The sequence below is a fragment of the Talpa occidentalis genome, unplaced genomic scaffold, assembly GCF_014898055.3.
Source record: "Talpa occidentalis isolate TD23 unplaced genomic scaffold, MPIMG_talOcc4v2.1 talOcc4.16, whole genome shotgun sequence".
NCBI classification, from domain to species: Eukaryota; Metazoa; Chordata; class Mammalia; order Eulipotyphla; family Talpidae; genus Talpa; species Talpa occidentalis.
This window is the reverse complement of record NW_023601653.1, coordinates 74,221,369-74,243,156: the sequence shown is the minus strand read 5'-3', so window position 1 is coordinate 74,243,156 and position 21,788 is coordinate 74,221,369. Positions and strand designations below refer to the sequence as shown.

Below are 21,788 nucleotides of genomic sequence, written 5' to 3'. Positions count from 1 at the left end.
TGCATGGTAGCCCAAGCGCAGGATATGCGATGGGAAGCAAGACATTCCTTTAAATAGAACTGCCCTGATGTCTTTAAATAGACTCCACTTTACATGCATGGCAATACATTCTATGCTTTCATTTCCATAGCTCACCCCCGGACCAGTCATCTGCACTCAGTTCAGAGCAGACCTTTTGCTCATCAGGTACCAAACATAATAAAATGTTAAATTAGGTGAGAAGGCCATGGATTTCCCGCCTGAGCAAAAAATGTGAGCACAGCCCAGGCCAAAGAGGTGGCAAGGGTCTGCCACTCCCATGTTGACTTGGCAATGACAATGGTCTTAGGAACTCAAAAAGAAAGCCACACGTGGACACACATGCCCCTCATCTGGCCTGCAGACTTAAATAGCAACTCTACTGTCCTTGCCTCCACCAGCCAAAAAAAAATATATCAATATTCTTATTGATCCAGTAGCAACAAAAGAGTTACTTCTAACAACCCATGGGGATGGAGGAAGGTCCCAGGGAAAAGGACATGGACAGGATGTGAGAAAAAGCCAGATGAACTGCTCCTTTATTCTTGGGAATCTTCACCTCCAGGCGCTTGAGAGAGAAAAGGAGCTGACCTAGTTTTCTTGGGATAAAAAGCCCGCAGGATTCCTGTGAGTAAAGGGATGGTGAAGACACGCGGTGACCTCTCCACACTTCCGTCACCACCGGAGGCGCAGGCTTAGGTGGGCTCAGCCCTCTCACTCACCACCAGGAGCTGGCTTCGGCCGGCAGCTGGGCCCAGCTGGAAAGGAGCGCAGCAGTGAACAGCAGCAGGCTGGGCATGGTGGACCGTGGCCCTCCCCAGTGCCCTGGGGAGACCCCTGGGACTGGCGGCTTCCAAAACAGGACTCCCTGGAGGAGAGAAGGGAGAATCAACGTGGAGATGCAACAGATAAGCAAGATAAGGGAGGACCAGCTAGGCGGGGTGGGGGAAGCACAAGGATGAGCCCTGGGGTAGACCTAAGTCAAGTTCCCCTCAAAGAGATTCAGCCTCTTTCCAATCTCCACCTCCTAGGACTGCTCCCCATAGGACGGCTTTTATGTCTCTGACCCGAATCAGTGAGAACCAAACTCAGGGTGTGCTGGATGCAGCATCCAGGAAGATGCTTTGGTTGTTGCAAGCACACCGGCCCTTCTTCCAGAACATCCAACCTAATCCATTCCTCCCTTAACTCTTTCCCCAGACAGAGAGGTAGCTCTCTGACCGTCAGGCTCTCCCTTGTGGGGCTAGAAGGCAATCGGTGAGTTGGATTGGCCCAAAACCGAGTATGAGAGTCCCTCTGAATGGGTGCCTGTGCCCTTTGCGCCCTAAACACGTTTTCCCAACCCCTAGTCCTGTTTATCCTTCTTAACCAGGAATTACAGCAGGGAAAAGAATTAGAGCGGGAAAGCAGGGGCTTTTCACTTTCTCAAGGCAACTTCTCTGAGAAAGCGCCAGAAAGAAACTGCCCAGCTCTGAAGCTCTGGGGGGCAAGGCGGTGCCTCCCAGTGGCCCCCTCCCCTCACTCAGCTCAGTGGCCCTGGAGGGGCTTCCAGGAGCACTTTCCCAGCAAAGATGCCCGGGGCACCAGCAGCGCCTGGGGGCTGCATTCCTTGCAGCAAATGCCCAGTGTGCTGGGGGTGCATCTTCCAGAAGCAGCGCCCCTCCCCTGCAGCCTGAGAGCTTCCTACCCGCTTTTCTAACTGACGCGTACGTGCACATCCCCAAAGAACACCCTTCTTGGGACTTGGAAATCACAGAAAATCTGTGCTTCTGGAGCCTCCAGAGTCTATAAAACACGCCCCCTCCCACGCGCCCCACCTCACTTCTCCCTCAGCTTCCAGCCAGGGCGTGATCCCACATCTCCAAAGAATCTTCACAGGACCCCTTAACACCTCCAACGCGCACACACAAACACACACTCGCACGCCGGCTCCGGGCTGCCCCCTCCCCGGCTCACCGCGCTGCTCCCACAGATCTGGGGCTCCAGGCTCTCCGGGAGGGGGCGGCAGGTGCTTTGGGTCATCAGCCTAGGAGATATTTTGGTCCTGGGGCCACCAAGAGAGGAAGGTGGCCTGAGCTGGAACCTGGGACGCTGGTCCACAGCTTGTTCCCCACCCCCTTTTGGTTTTTCTTCTAGAGGTCTCAGCTGGGCGGGGGGCACCAACAGGCAGGTGTGTGGGGCCGGCAGGGGGCAGATCAAAGCAAGAAACTTGCTTCTTTCCCTTTGTCATGCAGAGCCAGCTCGGAAATGATCCGGCCTCTTGCCCCAGCCAACTAACAGCTCCCCACACCCTGCTTTCCTACAGACTCTCCTCCTCCAAAGGATGCCTCCTCCCCCTCTATCCCCCATAAATCCTCCCCATCCCCTAGGGCAGGAGGTCTGTGAATGCACCGACTGGAACCGAGAGAGATGGAGCAGAGATAGGGCTGGCACCAGGAGCTAATGGCTTTATGGAGGGGAGGGGACCAGGTCCAGAGTGGGGAGGACGAGAGAAAAGCTTCAAAGAGTTTCCTTGTCCAAACATCCTCAACTCCACCTACCCGTCCTTCATGGGGGCTGAAGACTCAGAGCTGCCCCTCTTCCCCATGGTCCCTGTCCCTCCCCCACTGGCCCCCCAGCCACCCGCCTGCCGGCCCCACCACCACCCTACCTCCAGCAAGCTCCCTGCTCCCACCCAGACCTCCAGACATACATCCTCGCACATTTCCACTGCCAGATAGCTGGTTCCTTCTCCCAACCGGCGACACTGATCCCCTCGGCTACCCCCTCTCACCAGCGGCTCTCACTTGAGTCACACCAAACATCAGGCTCCTGTGAAATCTTTCTGGCCCTGCAAGTCCTAGGTTCAACTGAGGCCACCCCAGGGCCACTATTGCTAAGCCAAGGACAGGCACTGGGGCCTGCTAAGGGTCACTGTGGCTTTGACTCCCCAGTGACAGGCTGACAGGCCCACTAAGGCCTAACTTCTCACCAGCTGCTCCCCTCCCCTCCCCGCCTGAACAGACCCCGAGACCACACACTGGACTCATTCCCACTGCCCTGACCTTTCATCAAACTTTCAGCTCATTAAGAAATTTATTTAAAAAAAAAAAAAAAAAAGGCTTTGGTCTGTGGTGGCTTCTCTCCAGGCCTTCCAGATGTGGGGCACCTGAAACTGAATGCACCCCCCACCCCTTGGGGATGCTAACTCCTGGCAGGCAGAGGTCAGAGGACTGAAGCAGGGCTGCCCTCTGTCTGTTGTCCCAGCTTCCCTCCGCAGGGCTGGAGATGAAAGGGGAGCTGTAGGGACTGCTTGGGGCACACAGGGAGGGGAGCCTCACCCCATTGGGGGCAGAAGGAAGCCTTGTGGGGACTCATGGCTTGATCTTCATGCACAGGACACACGAACACCTAGCAAGTCCTATCTGTGGGTCACGAGTGAGTTTTACAGCAGGACTAGACCCCAGGGGTTGTGTAGAAAGATGCAATAAACACCCAAAAGGCAGGGAGAGAGAATTCTGTCTGCTGCCTTTGTCATAGTTACAGATTTCCTCAGGTGACTAGAGTTCCCCTTCCTAAGAGAAGTGTGTGTCATTTCAAACACAGTGAAGTAAGGAGGAAGCCTGGGTCTCTCTTCTTCAGTAGTGACTGGGAGTCCAGGAGGGGGGAAGAGGAATTTGCTAAATTCCCCCAACAGGACCCTTCCAGAAGGCTTGAATGAGCTGGTCAGACATGCCCACTGCCCTACTTCTTCATTCAGTTATTCACTCATTCAGTAAATTCATCAATGAAATATGTACTGGGGGCCTGGAATGTGCTAGAGGCACGGCAGTGAACAAGTAATGCATAATGTGTCAGGTCCAGTGAAGAGTATGAAGAAAAATCAAGTGGGGACAAGAATCAAGAGGGATAAGGGTTTGCATTATTCAGGGTGCCTGAGAACAGCCACGCACTGAAATACCTGCCCAGTCCATGCCCAGCCCATGCCCAGCCCACCTCTCTCGGCCGTGGTGTGGACGGACCCCTCGGGGGCAGTCATGAGCTTTCCTGAGACTGCATCGTCCTGCCTTGTTGCAAATAAAGGGGTGCACATATGAAAACAGGATGTCCAGGTCCTCTTCCTATTTTTTGGACTTAGTCCCCCACTTTCACTCCCTCGGGGGCCTCACACAGCCATCCCCTAGGCTGACCCAGCAGCTCTGTCCTTACAGGGGCATCTCCACGCCTTCCCGCACACACCTCAGAGCAGTACCTGATGAAACTCCAACCCAGAGAGCCGACAAGGGCTTGAAAAGGTCATTCGCTGTTCACAAAACCCACCACTGGGTGCTCAGGACTGGCCTCCCCCACAGCTAAGCAGTCTATGAAATGGTGTCAAATCCCACACCTGCCCTCCGTCCCCAGACAGGCACTCTCACACCTAGAAAACGACCCAGAAGTAACCAAGAGTCTCGGAGGGAGTTGCCAGCGGCTAATTCTTACTCCGAGACTCAATGAGGAACTGTTGAATGTGCAATTTTAAAACACATCTGCAATTTTTTCTACATTCCCATCTTGGGCATCTTAGGAAAGGTGAGGCTTCCCTTGGTGAACTCCGGGCTGCAGGCTGTCTGGGTGTCTGTCTGTTCTTTCATGATTCCCATGGCAGGGCAGGTGGGGGGCAGGAGTGGGCAGCTGTAGCCTGGTGCCTTCTCACCCCTTGGCCACTGCAAGAAAGACTCTGTGGACCTCAAAGCCCTTGGCAAGAGTGTGCATCCAATTTATTCATTTCTATTTCTTTCCCTCTTTCAAGTAAGTGCCCGCCCTCCGCACACCTGATCACGGAACACGTCGCTGGTCTGGCCCACAGGATTCTACCTTTCCTACAATACTAATTGTACAGAATTTTCCTTTATTCAAAAGCATCTGGGGGTTCCCAGCTCTCTGGCCATTCTGTGCTTCTCTGTGGACCTTGTTTCCTCGCTCCTTCTTTCCCTGAATTCCCAGTCTGGGGTCTCTTCTATTTTCTTCCAAATCCTAGAAGTTCCGGTCCTACTTCCACCCAAGACTTCATGCTGATACGCTTCCCAGGGATACTTTCTGCTCTCCAGGAATTGAAACATTAAACTATTTTCAAGTCCATATTCAAAATGTGCTTCCTCCATAAAACAGTTCTCGATGAATCCAGTCCCGTGAAAACCTTTCAATTTACCTAGGGTTCCTTAGCACTTATGCTTACAGGTATCTATCTAGTCTACACCACTCTCTTCCACATGTGGTGCCTTAAAACTGTACTTTTAGGGCCTCCCCAGTGGCGCAGCGGTTGAGCGCTGGGTTGCAAAGCTGCCCGCAGCCTCTGCAGCGCCGGTTCGATCCCCGGCTGCTTCCCGGCCACGGGAGGTGGGTCCCACATGGCACACAGGCCTCTCCTGCCACCCGCTGCTCCCCTCAGCAGTGTGCTTCGGTCCTTCTGCCTGCTCTGCTCCCCGCTCTGGCTCTGGTGAATTCTCTACCCCTCCCGCGCTTCTGACTGTACCCAGTGCTTGTATAAATAAATAAATAAATCTTTAAAAAAAACCCAACTGTACTTTTATTTTATTTTATTATTTATTTTTAATGGAGTAATATTAGGACACCCCCATTAGGCATTATCACTGTAGAGTACCCACCACCAGATCACCCACAGTTTACCATCACAGTCCATTGTGCTTCTTTTCCCTCTTTATTCTTACCCTCCCTTAGCTCCACCCCCTCCTTGGTGCTTCAGGTCTATAGTCAGCCTTCTAGGGTTAGTTTTAAAGCTTGTCTCTATATGACTCTTAGTTTAGTTACTTTATATTCCACATATCAATGACATCATTCAATATTTATCTTTCTCCTTATTTGACTTAGGATTATTCCTTCCAGCTCCATCTATGTTGCTGCAAATAGCATGAAATTATCTTTTTTGATTGCTGAGTAATATTCCATCATCTTGCTCCACTCATCTGTTTTGGGGGCACTTAGGTTGTTTCCATAGCTTGAGTTATAGGCTTGAGTAAATAGCACTGCATAAACACGGGAGTGCAAATTTTCTTTCAAGTTAATGTTTTTGAATTTTGGGGATAGATGCCTAGGAGTAGAATTACTGGGTTGAATGGCGGATCCATTTTCAATGTTTTTGAGACACCTCCATCCTGCTTTCTATAAGGGCTGGACCAATTTGCATTCCCACCAGCAGTGTAGGAGGGGAACTATATGCCCAAAGACACAAACTAACCTCTCTGCTGTTTGTCCCACCCCCATAGAGCCAGTATAGCTTTACTAGGCAACAGAAATGGCTTTTGGTTGATAACCAGTGATAACAGCTGACATTCATGAGCATTTATTGATCACCTACTACATGCACTGAGTTAAGTGTTCTATGTCCATTTTCCTCATTTAATCGTCACTAAAATTCTACGTGGTATATGCCATTACTATTGTCACTTTGAAATAGAGACACTAAGATGTAAAGAGGTTCAGTAACATTCTATACAGCAATTGAAACCCTGGCATAGATTCAGATCTTTCTTTTTTCTAAATATTTATTTATTTAGTAGAAAAACTGGGTTATAGGACAGAGGTGCAGGGAGTGAACGGATTCACCAGAGACAGCCTGGGGGGCAGAACAGGCAGATTTACTGAAATACACTGCTGAGGGGAGCAGCGGGGAAGACAGGAGAGGTCTGCTGCATAATATGTGTGTTAGCTCCCCAGCCAGGGATAAAACTCAGGTCATGGTGGTGACAGCACTGAGACTTAACCCCTAGGCCACCAGGAAGGCCCCCAAATCCAGATCTTTCTACTTGTTCCCCAAACAAACACAGGTAAATACATCACATGCATCTATTATATAAGGCCTTTCAAAATCTGACTCTTGCCAACTTTTTAATCTTTTGGTTTTCACTTGGCACTTCTGTGAAGGACACTCTTCGGCCTTCAAAAACCTTCCATGACCATCCCACCCAAGGAAGGCCCATCTCCATTGTTCTAATTCCCAACCTCTTGCATGTTTTTATCACAGCATTTCATAGAGCATGGTATAATTTGGCATGCTGATCCGCTAGTGTTTTTGTTTCTTTCCTCATAAGCCCCATAAGTGATCTTGTTCACCATCTGTCCCCTGTGGTGTGGGTTGTGCCCAAGGGTATCTAGTAAGTGCTCAATAAAGTTTGTTGACTGAAAAAAGGGGCCCATTGTGGCTCTCAAGGAAATAGGAGGGAGATCACCAAGACCAGCTTCTCATGGAGACAAAGGACTCCTTTTGGCTTCCAGAAGACCCAGGCCTTTGACCAGTGATAAAGCTGTTGCTACTAACATATCCCCTTATTTGAGAACCTACTGTGAGCTACTGATGGAAACTCCAGGTCCCAGTTCTGTCTTTATATCTTTTCCTCAAGAACATGTGTCCATTCTGGTCCAAAGAGTGAAGTCCTGTGATGCTTATTACAAGATAACATGAAAATGTCTTAAGAAAGACATGACCCCTAGAAGTACTATGGGCCAGGTGGGGAAACATCAAGAGCCTAGTCTAAAAGGCAGGACATAGGACATCCCTGAGAAGTCCTAGTGGGCATCACAGTCAGGCTGTGGGTTTGGAAAGGTCTTGAAGAATGTATAGGCTTTACATGGGAGGAAAAGAGCAAAAAAAGGATTGCACATAGAGATGTGGTTTGGTGAAAGAGAATATTTCAAAGAGCTTTTGGAAGATAGGAGAGAGATTGCATTAAAGTGGGGTTTCAATGATTTCCAATGTCCTCAGGATCATTATTGTTCATTAAATTTATGTAGTTCCTCTGAAATCTGGTTTTCGATTCCCCTTGAGCATTCAATATCAACTGCCCAGGAATACGCCCATCATCATATGATTCTAGCTTCTGGGGGCCACCACTGCAGAAATGGGTTCAAAGGCTTAGAGGATCATGAAATGATCACTGAGTAAATCATCCAAGAGAACCAAGATGTACTGTATATAAAAGTTAAGCTACTGCTTGACTATGCTCTCCACAAAATTCTCCGGTTCTTTCCCTGGACCCAAGAAAGTTTGGCATTTTTTTTAAGAGCCCTTGTCTTCTTTACCCTCATGTCAAATCACTTGTCAAGGTCTCTTCTTAACGGCATCTCCATAATATTTTAAAATATTCCTATTCTCCATTCCTACTGCCATGCTCCAAGTTACTACGAGAGTCCGCCCTCTTTTCCTTCCAACAAATTGTGTCTATGTCCCATCTTATCTATGAAAGGATCAAATGAATTCCTTCCACACTCAGTTTTTCTAATTTCCAAACTAACAGCCAGCCACCAGGTTTCTCAAAAATATGGTCTCCAGACTAACACTATCCGTATCACTTGGGAACTGATTAGATATACAAATTCTCAAGCTTCACCCAGACCTACTGAATGTGAAACTCAGAGGGTGGTGCCTGGCAATCTGTTTTAACAAGCCCTCCAGGTGATTCTGGTGCTCATGAAAATTTAAGAACCACTGTCAGAGAGACATCCATACTAACACATAATGAATTCAAGCACTAAGTCGTTCAAGTGACACATATGGGTTATAGTGTCTAATTTCCACGTGTTATTGCCTTAAGCCAGTGGTGCCTTATGTGGACACTAAAGACTTCTGGGGGGCCTCCCCAGTGGCACAGCAGTTGAGCGCTGGGTTGTGAAGCTGCCCGCAGCCTCTGCGGCGCTGGTTCGATCCCCGGCTGCTCCCCAGCCACCGGAGGAGGGTCCCACATGGCGCGCAGACCTCTCCTGCCGCCCCCTGCTCCCCTCAGCAGTGTACTTCGGTCCTTCTGCCTGCTCTGCTCCCCACTCTGGCTCTGGTGAATTCTCTCACCTCCCCCCGCGCTTCTGACTGTACCCAGTGCATGTATAAACAAAACAAACAAACAAACAAACAAATAAATAAATAAATAAAAATATGCCTCTAAAAAAAAAAAAAAAGACTTCTGGGGACGACAGAACATTTGCTAACTAAACACTGCCTCTAGAATGAATCAATATGTCCACCTCCTTCTACTCAGATGGTTCTCATGTATGTAGTCTCTTGTCATTAATAAAATACTGATTCACTTGTAATTGTTACTGGCAATGGTTGGTGATGGTTACACAACTGTAGGAATATATTAAAAATCACTGAGTCATACACTTTAAACGGGTGGCTTGTGTGCTGTGTGAATTATGTCTCCATAAAGCTGCTACATTTTTTTTTTAAAGTGATGTCCCAGAGAAATCTGCTCACATGTACAAGATAGCGGTCATGAAGAGCAGTGCTTTGAACAACCCCAAACTGGAAACAACGCAAAAATCCACCAGCTGGGAGTGCAAACTGGTCCAACCACTATGGAGAGCTGTGTGGAGATTTCTTGACCTACTAAAGATGGAGCTTCCATATGATCCAGCAATTCCACTCCTAGGTATTTACCCAAAGGACACAGAAACCGTAATTCCAAAGGGCACCTGCACCCCTATGTTTATAGCAGCACTATTTACAATAGCTAAGCTATTGAAACAACCCAAATGCCCAAAAGTAGATGACTGGATCAAGAAGATGTGGCACATATACACCATGGAATATTACTTAGCATTCAAAAAAGATAAACACATGCAGTTTGCAGCAACAAGGATGGAGCCAGAACGGATCATGCTCAGCGAAATAAGTCAGAAAGAAAAAGAAAAATATCAGATGGTCTCACTCATAGCAGGAATTTAGAAAACCTAAATAAGGGACCAGGAAAAAGACTAATTAATACAAAGTAAAAATCAAAATCAACATGCAACTATAAACCAGAGACACACTACGGGGCAGAGGGGGAAAGGGAGGATTAGGGTCAAAATAAGGGGGGTGCAATTGTTTTGGGAATATAATCAAAATGAAAATGCATACATTGTGCAAAAATGAAAAATGATGTAAGAATTATATAAAATAAAATATTTTTTAAAAAATCCACCAGCAATGGATGGATCCGTTAATTGTGATGTATTAATTCAACAAAATATTTGGCAGCAATGAACATGAATGAGCTATAATTACATGTGTGTAAGTTAGCTTGTAACATGTGTGACCCTAGCCAACATAACGTTGAGAAGAAGATTTACAGCAAAGCTATGTTGATTAAGGAGCCCTACACAGGTAGTTAAGCCACAGGAAGAGCAAGGAAATGACTCTTAATGTCAGGAGAGTGGTTTCCTCAAGGGTGGAACGATGAGCAAGGGACAGAAGGAAGTTTCTGGTTGGGGGTGATGTTCTGTTTCTCAACCTGGATAATAGGTACCTGGGAGTTCATTTTAGAACAAATTAAGTGGGAAAAGCCCTGCTCATTGTTGAGAGGATCTTTATGATTTCTCAGTGGTAGCTTCATGAGGTACAAACTTTTTTGGGTTTTCTGCCTTTTAAAAAGTCTGTCTATTCAACAACAAGCAACTATAAACCAGAGACACACTATGGGGGGAAAGAGAGGAAGAGGGATTAGGGTCAAAATAAGGGGGGGTGGGAATTGTATGGGGAATATATCCAAGATGAAAATGCATACATTGTGCAAAAATGAAAAATAATGTAAAAATTATATAAAAGAAATGTTCACATGGCATGCAGACCTCTCCTGCTGTGCCCGCTGCTCCCCTCAGTAGTGTATTTCGTCAGTCTGCCTATTCTGTTCCCCACTCTGGCTCTGGTGAATCCTCTCACCCTCCCGCGCTTCTGACTGTACCCAGTGCTTGTATAAATAAATAAATAAATCTTTAAAAAAAAAATGGTTCACAAAAAAAAAGGTCTGTATATTCAAAAAGAGACTTCTACCTTATATGAACATTGAAATGGCTCCACAGATAACTATCTGAGGGCAGGTGGGACTTGCAGGGTAGAAGGGGGTTCAATGCAAACCACACAGGTGTCTTATGGGTGTGCAAGGCCTGGACTAACTAGACCTGAAACAGCAGCCACCATCATCAGCCCTGAGCCCCCTCAGCATTTGTTTCTTCTCTTCTCTGAGGATCTGCCAAAACTACCTCTTAGTTCACTATTTTTTTTTTGGGGGGGGGGTATGGTCAGGTATTACTATTTAGTCCTATTATAGCTACTATTTCTCTTACATGAATTTTTTCATACGCTTCTCTCCCTTTCCAAAGATATTTTAAAGTAGTGACCAAAGATTAATGCAACGATGTAACCAAGACTTTATCAGAAAATTGCATAACCTCTGAAAAGAATCCCCAGATGCTCATTTTTCTTCTCAGTTCAATTAACATAGCCTTTCCCTGCCAGCCTTAATTGTTTCTCCCAAGGCACTCTCTCTGTCTCTAGGACTCTCTAGTTTTTCCTTCCCAGCTTTGCTCAAAGAATCCTCTTAGCCCTATGGCATGGCGTTTCTTTGTGTGATGTACTTTTCTTGACAATTGGTGAAGATGAAAAGTTGGTGGGGTTTTTTTGGAGGAGGTACCCCAACTTCCACCCTGTTACTTTGCAACAGGCTTTGGAAAGCCTCATCTCTCCAATATGTGTCTTTCTCATCATTTCTCTAGCTGGCCAGAGAAACAATGTGTTGGGGGTGGGAAGAGAAGGAGATAGAGTGTGGGTAGGAGTGATGAGACTATATTCATTATAAATCTGGATTTGCACATATGGGGTTTTTTTTTAAGCAATTACACTGATTCTTCCTTTTTTCTAAATAGCCGTAATTCCATCGCAGAAAATTAAGTTTGGATGAGAAGTTATTGCCTCACCTTATTCTAGCCTTCTTGCTCTCTTGAAATCTTAACTGAAGCTGCCAACATTCTGCTTCAAAAATTGGCCAGGTCCGTTTGGAAAAATGGAGTTATTCCATTTTTATAAACAAGTAGGAGGTGAATGCAACAAGAAAAGAGCAGAAGCAGCCGGCCCGGGTCCATGGGGACTTGACACATCATAGCCTGGGCTGGAGCTCTCGTGGGTCAGTCACGCAAGGAAACTAGTGATGTGGCCAGAAGGGCGGGCTTGGCAGATATGCCAGTGCGTCCCCCGTGACTTAACGCTCACACAGAAAGGGCACCTGGCTTTTCACTGGGGAGGAACCAGTGTCTGTTCCTTGCTACTGCCTCTGTTTCAAACTGATCCTTCAGTCATGCTTTGGGAGATCCCTAAATCCTCCCAAGGAAGAAGCGTGAGCAGCTTTCTAGTGAACACCACAGGCACACAGTGTGCAGGCTCTCCAGTCCCAGGCCCAGCTCTGTCTTCTCCCGGATGGAAACGTTCAAAGTCAAGCTGGCCACCTCCTCTCAGCTCCTGCCAGTCGGTGCTAAGATGCCCGCGCTTCCTTTGCCAAAACCAGAGCCCCTGCCAGCCACCTCCAGACCAGCTTGGGGGGTCTTCTGATTTGGGGGATGAAATAACTCCTGTGGCTTCCTCGAGAAAAATCAAGATCACCAAATTCAGGCCTGGGCTGGTTCAAGAGGCTTTTGGTTCACCGCTGAGATTGTTTCGGTTCTTTGATGGCCCTGCCAGGCCTTTTTTATAGGCTCCAAACTCTCTTGGCAGAGAGAGTGTTCCTGGGCTGCCTGTATTCCTGGTAAAGGCTGCCTTCCCAGCCTTGAGTCTGTGCTGTTCCAACAAGGGGATCCGAGGAAAATGAAGGTAACATGCAGACCGCCTCTGGCAAGCACCCAGCACTCAGCAGACTCTTGCTAAATGTTAACTGTGCATCATTTAACAAATATTTATTGTGGGCCTACTGGGCACCCAGCACTCTATAGGAGATTACAATCAATTAATAAGATGTTCCTCTCCTAGGAACTCAGGGTCACTGCACTGTTCAATATGGTAGCCACTGACCACATGTGGCTATTTGAATTTTAAAAATTGCATGTTCAGCTTCCTGGTGGCAGTAGCCACATTTCAAGTTTTCAACAGCCATGGGTGCCTAATGGCCATTGTTTTGGTGAGGGCAGATTTAGAACATATCTATCACCACAGAGATTTTATGATGGTCAAAGACTAGAAGTCAGGAAAACACATCATCACTCATATAAAACCAAGAGCTCTGTTTGAAATCCATTACTTACATTGGTGGTAAGAGTAATTACACAGGATCCATGCAAAACAGTGTGTGCACTTGGAGTGCAACCGACTCTGTGATCCACGGCCCAGGGTCAACACCCCATCTACCAGCCATGCAGATAAACTTCTATTCCAGCAACCACCTCTCCTGCTCTTTCATATTGATAGTTCACCACTGGAAAAGCAGTCACTGTAACGAAGTTGGGAGTAATTTCTCATTATCAGATCCAAATGGACAGCTCTTTTGTACTTGTTACGCAAAGTCAAGGGGAAAAGTTCAGAACCCAGTGAAAATGCCACAAAACAATCTAAATGGAAAGTTCTATGACTCTAATTCAAAAAAATGAATATTACTGAGCATCTACCAGGTCTTTTTTTTTTTTTTTTTGCAAAGTTTATTTAGAGACAGTACTCCTGGAAAGAGATCTGAGCAGGCAGGGTCCATGGAAAACAACTGCAAGGAAAGGTGGGGGTCTTCTGGCTTAAATGGGGTACAGAAAGCTGTTTACTCTTTTCCTTTCTGGGGTTTACTGAGCCAGCTACACTGTGGTGTTGGTTTAAAGGACCAGGCAAGAATTTCTAAGTCATTCCCCCTTCTGTGCTCCTGGGGTGTGGTTTTATCAGCCCTGGAAAAGGATTAGGGCAGGGGTCTGCCTTCCCCCCCTTGCTGCTCCTTGCTCTCCTAGGGTTTTATCTGCATGCCTGTAGGGTGGGGAGAGGGGCTGCCTTCTCACCTCTGAGCATTTCTGTTCTCTTCCTGAGCTTTATCAACTCTGGCAAGTGCTTCCTGGAGTCCTGGATATAGCTGGCCATTTAATTTTCTTTAGGTATTGCCCTCCCTGATACAGTCCAGGAAAAAGAAAGTATGAGCCAGTAGGATGATGGCCCCAAGTCCTGTGTGAGCACGTAGACTGAATTATGGACTGGCAGGTCCTGTCCAAACAACTTGTCCTATCACGCTGACCATGAGGTGCCATGATAGATTAAAAAACATCTACCAGGTCTTACTCAAAGTCGGGAAGAGAAATTCCTATAATCGGGCCTCCCCTGGTGGCGCAGCGGTGGAGTGCTGGGCAGCAAAGCTGCCCGCAGCCACTGCAGCACCGGTTCGATCCCCGGCTGCCGGGCAAGCGTCCCACATGGCCCACAGACCTCTCCTGCCGCACGCGCTGCTCCCCTCAGCAGTGTATTTCGTTGATCTGCCTGTTCTGTTCCCTGCTCTGGCTCTGGTGAATTCTCTCACCCTCCTGCTCTTCTGACTGTGCCAGTGCTTGTATAAATAAATAAATAAATAAATCTTTAAAAAAAAAATTCCTATAATCTTAGGAATAAGGCTGAGATTACAATATTTAGCAGGTATGTTATAATGCGTGTGCCAATTGTTATCTTAATAACTGCATCCGATCGTTAGTCCTAAGAAAGACTAATTAATTCCAAAGGAAGGGATGTTTCATGATGGAAATGGTAACTGAACTTGTCCCTAAGAGATCAGGCTGGATTCCCACAGATAGAGATAGGAGAATGAGACCCTTCCACTGAACAAAGGTGCAGAGGCCTGAAAAACAAAGGACTCATTTTGAGAATAGCAAGAACATCATACACATCATCTCATTTCTTTCTTTTTTTTAAAGATTTATGTTATTTATTTATGCATACAAGAGCTCGGGTGTAGGCCAGAGGTGTGGGGGTGAGAGGATTCACCAGAGACAGAGTGGGGAGCAGAACAGAGAGATCTACTGAAATAACACTGCTGAGGGGAGCAGCAGCCAAGGCAGGAGAGGTCTGCTGCACCATGTGGGTAGCTCCCTGGCCAGGGATCGAACTCGTGCTGCAGTGGCTGCAGATAGATTCTTAGTGCTGAGACTTAACCCCTTGAGCTAGCAGGGAGGCCAAACACATCATCTCATTCCTAAAATCAACTATATAAAGCATAGAGTCGTTGAGGGTTGAGGGTGCGGGGGGTGTGTGTGAAGAACTAAAGCCGAAATTCAAATAAAAACAAAAGTCCTTGGGCTTCCCTGGTGGTGCAGGCGGTTGAGCACAGCGCTGTGAAGCTGACCACAGCCTCTGCCGTGCTGGTTTGATCCCTGCCAGCTGTGGAGATACCCACATGGTGGGGCAGACCTCTCCTGTCTCACCCGCTGCTCCCCTCAGTGGTGTATTTCAGTCAGTCTGCCTGTTCTGCTCCCCACTCTGTTTCTGGTGAATTCTCTCACCCTCCCACACATCTGACCTGTACCTGACCTGTATAAATAAATAAATCTTTTTTTAAAAAAGTCCTTAAATTTTGGGATTCAAGACCTTCATGCTGGAAACCCCTCATGGAATACCTTGAGGCCCTGCCCAGGATTTGGGCTTCACCTTATAATCTGCAGTAGCCATCCAAGACATTTAAGCAGGAAAGAAACATTATCAGATCTGTGTTTAGAACAACTGGCAATAGTTTGCTCACAATAATGACTGATGGAGTGTAGAGAGTGAGCGTCTAGAAGTGGGGAGCTGGAATGGGAGGGCTAGTTCAGTAGGTACATGATAAGGGGCAGAAAGAGAATCTGTCAACCTGGGGTGGTGCAGGGGAGGTAGTTACTCTGCCATGTGAGTGACCAACATTAGCAGTGAGAACCCTCCACCAGTACCCCACCTCTGACCTCTAGCCCCTACTGAGTTGAATGTAGCATTGGGGAGTCTACTGTTTCTGTGCTCATCCCCAAGGCCATAGCAGGTGGCTGGAGCAGGTTTGACCTCGAGAGCTGGCCATCTTGCAAACACCTGACTGTGATCAGAAAAAGTTACCGCTACTTGGAAAACAGCTAAAAGCACACATACTGCCTAGGATGAGTCCACAGAAATGCTCTTACTAAAACGAACCCCCAAATTATAGTTAATTGTGAAACAATTTCAGTAATGCCTGTATTCCTGGGTATAAATGTACTCGTCTGAGAAGTTATTGCATGCTAATGGCATGTTGCACCTTCAAAGCTGTTCATGGCAGAGCTCACTTGACAGACACAGAACTGACACGGCTTGCCTACATGCCCAGCCTCCACTGCACAAGGATGCGGGCATTTGACTGAGTTCTAACAAAATCTCAGAAGAGCTGATGACTGCAATCTCCAGGCCTGACCCATAAAATCCTCCAAGGAGCTCTCTTCCATGCTCTCTTTCTTCCTTTCAGTTTGATGCAGACAAGCGTGGCAGCTTTCAAAATGAGGGCTGGACAAAGTCACCAGATAGAAGCCCTGCTCCCCAGATTACCACCTGGGGAGCTGCTTGCCAATAAGGAATGTACATTTCGATTTTCACATGGGTTAAAAATAAACTATGGTTTGGTTTGTTTGTTTTTAAAGATTTGTTTTATTTATTCATGCATACAAGAGCTGGGGTGTACACCAGAGGTGCAGCAGGTGGGGTGAGGGTGAGAGGATTCACCAGAGAGAATGGGGAGCAGAACAGGCAGATCTACTGAAATACACTGCTGAGGGGAGCAGCGGGCAAGACAGGAGAGGTCTGCTGCGCCATGTGGATCAGATCCCTGGGCGGATATGCAGTGGCTGCCAGTAGCTTGATAGTGCTGAGACTTAACCCCTTGTGCCACCAGAGAGGCCCCAGACTATGGTCTTAGAACCAATTTACCTAAGAGCATTTATTCATCTTAGGAGCTAGCATTACCTTAACACAAACTCTTTCAATTCATACTCCACTTTGTATTAGATTTATGTGCATTATTTTTATTTTTTTTTATTTTTTATTTTTTTTATATTTTTTTTTTAAAGAGGCATGTATTTTTATTTATGTATTTATTTATTTATTTGTTTGTTTATACAAGCATTGGGTACAGTCAGAAGCGCGGGAGGGTGAGAGAATTCACCAGAGCCAGAGCAGGGAGCAGAGCAGGCAGAAGGACCGAAGTACACTGCTGAGGGGAGCAGCGGGCGGCAGGAGAGGTCTGCGCGCCATGTGGGACCCTCCTGTGGTGGCCGGGGAGCAGCCGGGGATCAAACCAGCGCCGCAGAGGCCGCGGGCAGCTTCGCAACCCAGCGCTCAACCGCTGCGCCACCGGGGAGGCCCATGTGCATTATTTTTAAACCCCCCCTCCCTTTAGACTGCTACAACCTTATTTCTATTTGTAGTTCAGGGATGTCAGTTGTAGGAGGACTCCTAGCCTCCTTAAAAATAGAGCAGTATCTAGCCACTCAGTCAGATGAGGACAGAGTGACTTGGGACACAGTTCTTGAATCCCTGTACCTGGGGGTCTGGAGCATTGTGTATGACAAGAAAGACAATGGAGCACAAGATCCATAGGTTAAAAGAAAGTTTAATTCTATATAAGCTCTTCACTTACAGCAAGATCTAAATAACAGCACTGCATGTTTTACTAATACAGTTTCATCTCTACCTAACTGTGTGACCCTAGGCAAGTCATACAGTTTCTCTGGATCCCTGATTTCTTCATTAGAGAATGAAGAGACTGAAACATATAAACCCTAAAGTCTTCTAGTCCCTAGTATCTCTGGCATCTATTACCAGTCAACCAATCTAGTTAAATTGGATCATTAAGTTTATGGGGTAATTTATTACTCTTTCAAAAGAAAGTATTTTTAAAATATCCAACGTTTAGTAAAGTCAAGCCTAAGAAAATACTAAACTATGTTTTAGTTTTAAAGGACAAAAGTTCATTAAGATTTTTGGCTAGTATCATTTAAAAATATTTTCTCATGGTAGGCATGGTTATTATTTTAAGCTGTGTTTTTTTTTATTGCTAATGAGGGCACAGACTTTTAGATGTTTGTGTTTCCTCTTTCATAGGTCATTTAGTTTTAAGGTTAGAGCACTTGCAGTAGAATCACAGGGAGGGATATCACTGCCTGTATCCTTCAGCCAGGGGCCAATGGAAGGCAGCTAACGCACCTGCCCTGACCTGCCAGCAGCTCAAGGGCCTGCGGGACGCTGGCGTTGGTGCAGCCCGGTGCCTCCCGGAGCATGCCTGCCTTTCATTATGTGCTCAATTCAATGGAATAAAAGTGGCTGCAAGCATAGCATTGTGGGGTTCCATATTTATTCTCTTTCTGTGACAGCCGCATCCAATTTTCTCAGTTGAGAAGTCAAAGGGGTTACAAATTCCACGCAGGACCTGGAAATCCAGCTGGGCTGTTTGAGTTTCTTTCTACTTTTCCTTGAATACAGATTTTGCAGCAGCAGACAATGCTGTTAATGGTCTGTGAGGCAGATGGGCCCTCCAACTCAACTGGCCAGGGAGACACTGACTTCGCCTAGCTAACTCTAGCACAAAAATTTGTTTTTGTTAAAGAAACTCTGTAACCAGATATACACTGAAGCCACAGGGAGAGTGGAAGTGTTGAATCAGAAGGCATTTTTGGGTCCTCCTCCTTTTCCAAACCTAACCATGGCCACAGCACTGTCCTGACATCACCTCCTGTGTCTAGGTAACCTGTGCAGTGATTCCAATGACGGGAGAAAAACAACTCTCTCCTGCCATCTGCGTTCTATCAGCATACTAAAATAACACTGTCGGTTTCCAAAACATTTAGAAATTTAGTTTAAAATATAGATCGGAAAAAAAAAACCAAAACTGACAGGGAAATTCTAATGAAGACCCTCAGACAAAAAAACAAAACAAAACAAAACAAAAGGCCAGGGTCCAGTGTCCCTGAACTGCAATCAAGGAAACACCACGAGGAGGACTGTGTAGGTGGCCTTCAGCCTGGGAGTAGGAACTGGGGAGGGGTGTCCTCAGCAAGAGGGATCCCTGTGGATGTCACTATTGGGATGGCAGTGGAGGCAGAGGCAGTGGCTCTGCAGCTCCAAGAGACCGCAAACTAATATGTGTTAATGGCATGGCCCTGACATGGCTGTCCCTGTCTTCCCAGCTGCAGAGGGAAGCTGTACTTTTTCTCCTCGTCTGTAACGCATCCACTAACCCACAGAAAGCCTATGTGAGTGGTGGCACCCACAGATGAAAGCAACAACAGAAATGTGAAAATGCAGCCCAATGGCAATTTCCAGCTTAAAATGACTGCACCCTAGGAAAAGTTCGGTGGTAAAATGTGTTCATGTTTGTGTCGAGAGAAACCACACACCCAGCCCTAAAAGCCAATATCAACAACCAAAAAGTCAATGGAAAACAGCACAGTATAACATAACAAGTAGAATGTGACCTGATTTGGTGCAGCAGGGAACACCATGGAAGGGTGTGCTACAGTGATAACACATTGCATTTTTCCAACATTAAAGAAACGGTCTCTAAGACTCAGGCGACACCAGCAATGCCCGGGTGTTCCCTACCCAGGTCCTGCCACCCCCAGGCTGCTTCCCTGACACAGATTCACTGGTCTATTTTTGGAAAAAACTCTTTTCCCTCTTTCTCTTACCTGTTCTCCCCACCCCCAACACATAGTAAGCAAAGAAAAAGGATCAGAATTAGAGTCAATATTTATTGAGTGCTGACTGTATACACAGTACCAGGGGCTGAAGAATGGGGGTGATCACAGGCCTGCAGGTGAACAGTAACAAAGAAAATTCATGCCTTAATTCAGCAGTGAGAGCAGGCAGCCCTAAATGTCTGGGAGGCAGTAGCGGGGTGAGGGGGTGGGGGTGGCCATCACAGGCCAGGGAAGGTTCCCATCCCTGTTTAATTCTGGGCAGCAGCTGCAGCAGAATCTGTACCTGTTTGGTTAGCCTGTTGAACAAACAGAACTTGTGATCATTTGTATGCATAGAAGTAAACTTTCCTTGACCCATTAAACCCCCTCTGACTTAAACAAACAAACAACTTTTTTTTTTTATTGAAACAAAATATACATAGTTAAATGCACAAATCTTAAATATACAGCATGAGGAATTTTTACATATGCATGCACCCACAGAACTAACACCACAGCGAGAACTATCTAACCATGAAGCAAACCAAACTGGTAAATGGAGAAAAGTGCAGGAATAGAATCCAACTGGATCTTAAACATGACTTTAAAAAGCTGTCTTATTGTTGTTGCTGATTTTCATATGCTGTTTAGAGATGGGGAAGGGAGAGGTCAACACAAGAAAGGTCTAGAAAACATCTTCTTAGTGGGCACGCATTCAGGATAGTATTTTCTGCTTGTTTAGGGATCTCAGGATCATTTAACATTTAAGAAATGTTTAAGAAAACATTTCAGGCTTTGACCTACTGCTGTTACATATTTGCATCCCTTATATTTAGGAAAAGGGTGTGAAGCTGTTTAACTTTTATATGTAAGCTAGGTAGGTGCTTTCTCTTGCATAATCTCACAAAGTTAATTCCCTCCAACTTTTGGGGGCCAGGGTATGGTGAGCCATTTCTTTTGGATGATAGAATGGTAATGGTAGACAATGTTATTTCTAGGTCTTCAATTCTCCCTCTTACAGCTTTGTTCTAGAATGTAAAGGAACTAGATAAAAAAATAAAACTTGATATTTAAAAAGAAATGCAAAATAAAGCAAACAAGCAAAAATAAATCCTCAATTTGGAACACGATCCCTGCATTAGAATCAAACAAGCAGCTCTCCCAGAACCAGAGAAAATTTCAGATGATCTGATATTTAACTATGTGATTCTTTATGCTGTTCAAGGATTAAGAAATGCTCCAAATTTATGCATTTATTATCTCATCTTATATAACACAGAAGAATATTAGCATATTATTTCATGGAGTAGTGACAACTTTCTGATAGAAAGAACAACCTTACAGGGTGTTCTTAATAAATGCTATGTTTATAATGATGGTCGGGATATTAGATGTAACCAAAGGAAGCAGAGGTGCCTTTTCTATAGTGAAACACTGCAGACTGAGGCATGTTGCTGATGAGATCACAAAATGCAAGCTAATTCAATGTTAACTCTGTCAGCAATGACAATATCTTAGTTTATATTTATTCTTTAAAATATGTCAGGCTTTTTCCATGCCTAGGTATAAGATCAGGAAATGCAGGAGGCTCAAAGAGGATCCCAAACGTGTTTTTCATTTTCCCACAACACTTCCGCAGCCACTAACAGGCCTGGGAGGCGGCACCATCACTCTATTTAAAAATGTCTACTTTCTGACCCCATCGCAATGATTTCAATGAGCAATCCTAATCACTTAGCAGCATACATGATCAAATTTCTGGCAGTGTCTGAATATCCTTACAGAAGTAAATGATTTTTATGGAGACATCAAGTCTTGGGTGTACACCTGAGTCCAGGGAATTCAGAGGTGCTGTTCAGGTCACAGCAAACATGTACTCAACCTGGACGCTCTGGTGACCCCGAGAAAGTCCCTTCTTTATTCTCTGCTTTGTTTTCTCCATTTGAAAAAGCCAACAAACAAGGGTTGCAGTGAAATGTCCACATGCTGGCGAAGCTTTCAAGGCGTCATCAGATTACTAAGATTTGTTATTATGCCCCCGTGCACAACTCCAATGACGGTTCCCTTGGCCAGAGCCATCAAGGAATTCTTGCTGGTGACAACACCAGCCACTGATGCCTTGAGTAAGTTACTTGAACTCTTTGGTCTTAAATGGCAAGTAAGGAGAAAAAGTAAACAACAAACAGAGAAACTCACTAAAACCTAGGTCTCCAGACTGGGACAAGTTGTTCCAACTTTAGAAAAAACTTGGATGGGGTTTTTATACCATTTCCTCTTCCTCAAACAAGAGGGGGAGGGATCCAGAGCCTGATAATGTTGAGACCTTTGGGGACAGCTGGTGACAGGGAAGCAACAATATCCCATGATTTCAATAT

General features: G+C 46.1%; 1 protein-coding gene across 1 annotated transcript in view; it reads right to left on the bottom strand.

Annotated features, from left to right (window-relative positions):
• Positions 1-21,788, bottom strand: part of WNT5B (Wnt family member 5B) — a 103,461-nt gene that overhangs the window by 15,420 nt on the left and 66,253 nt on the right. The window contains exon 2 of the mRNA XM_037514602.2: positions 741-886. Coding sequence (XP_037370499.1) covers positions 741-817 — 77 coding nt within the window. The 5' untranslated portion in view covers positions 818-886. The remainder of the gene's footprint in view (positions 1-740; positions 887-21,788) is intronic.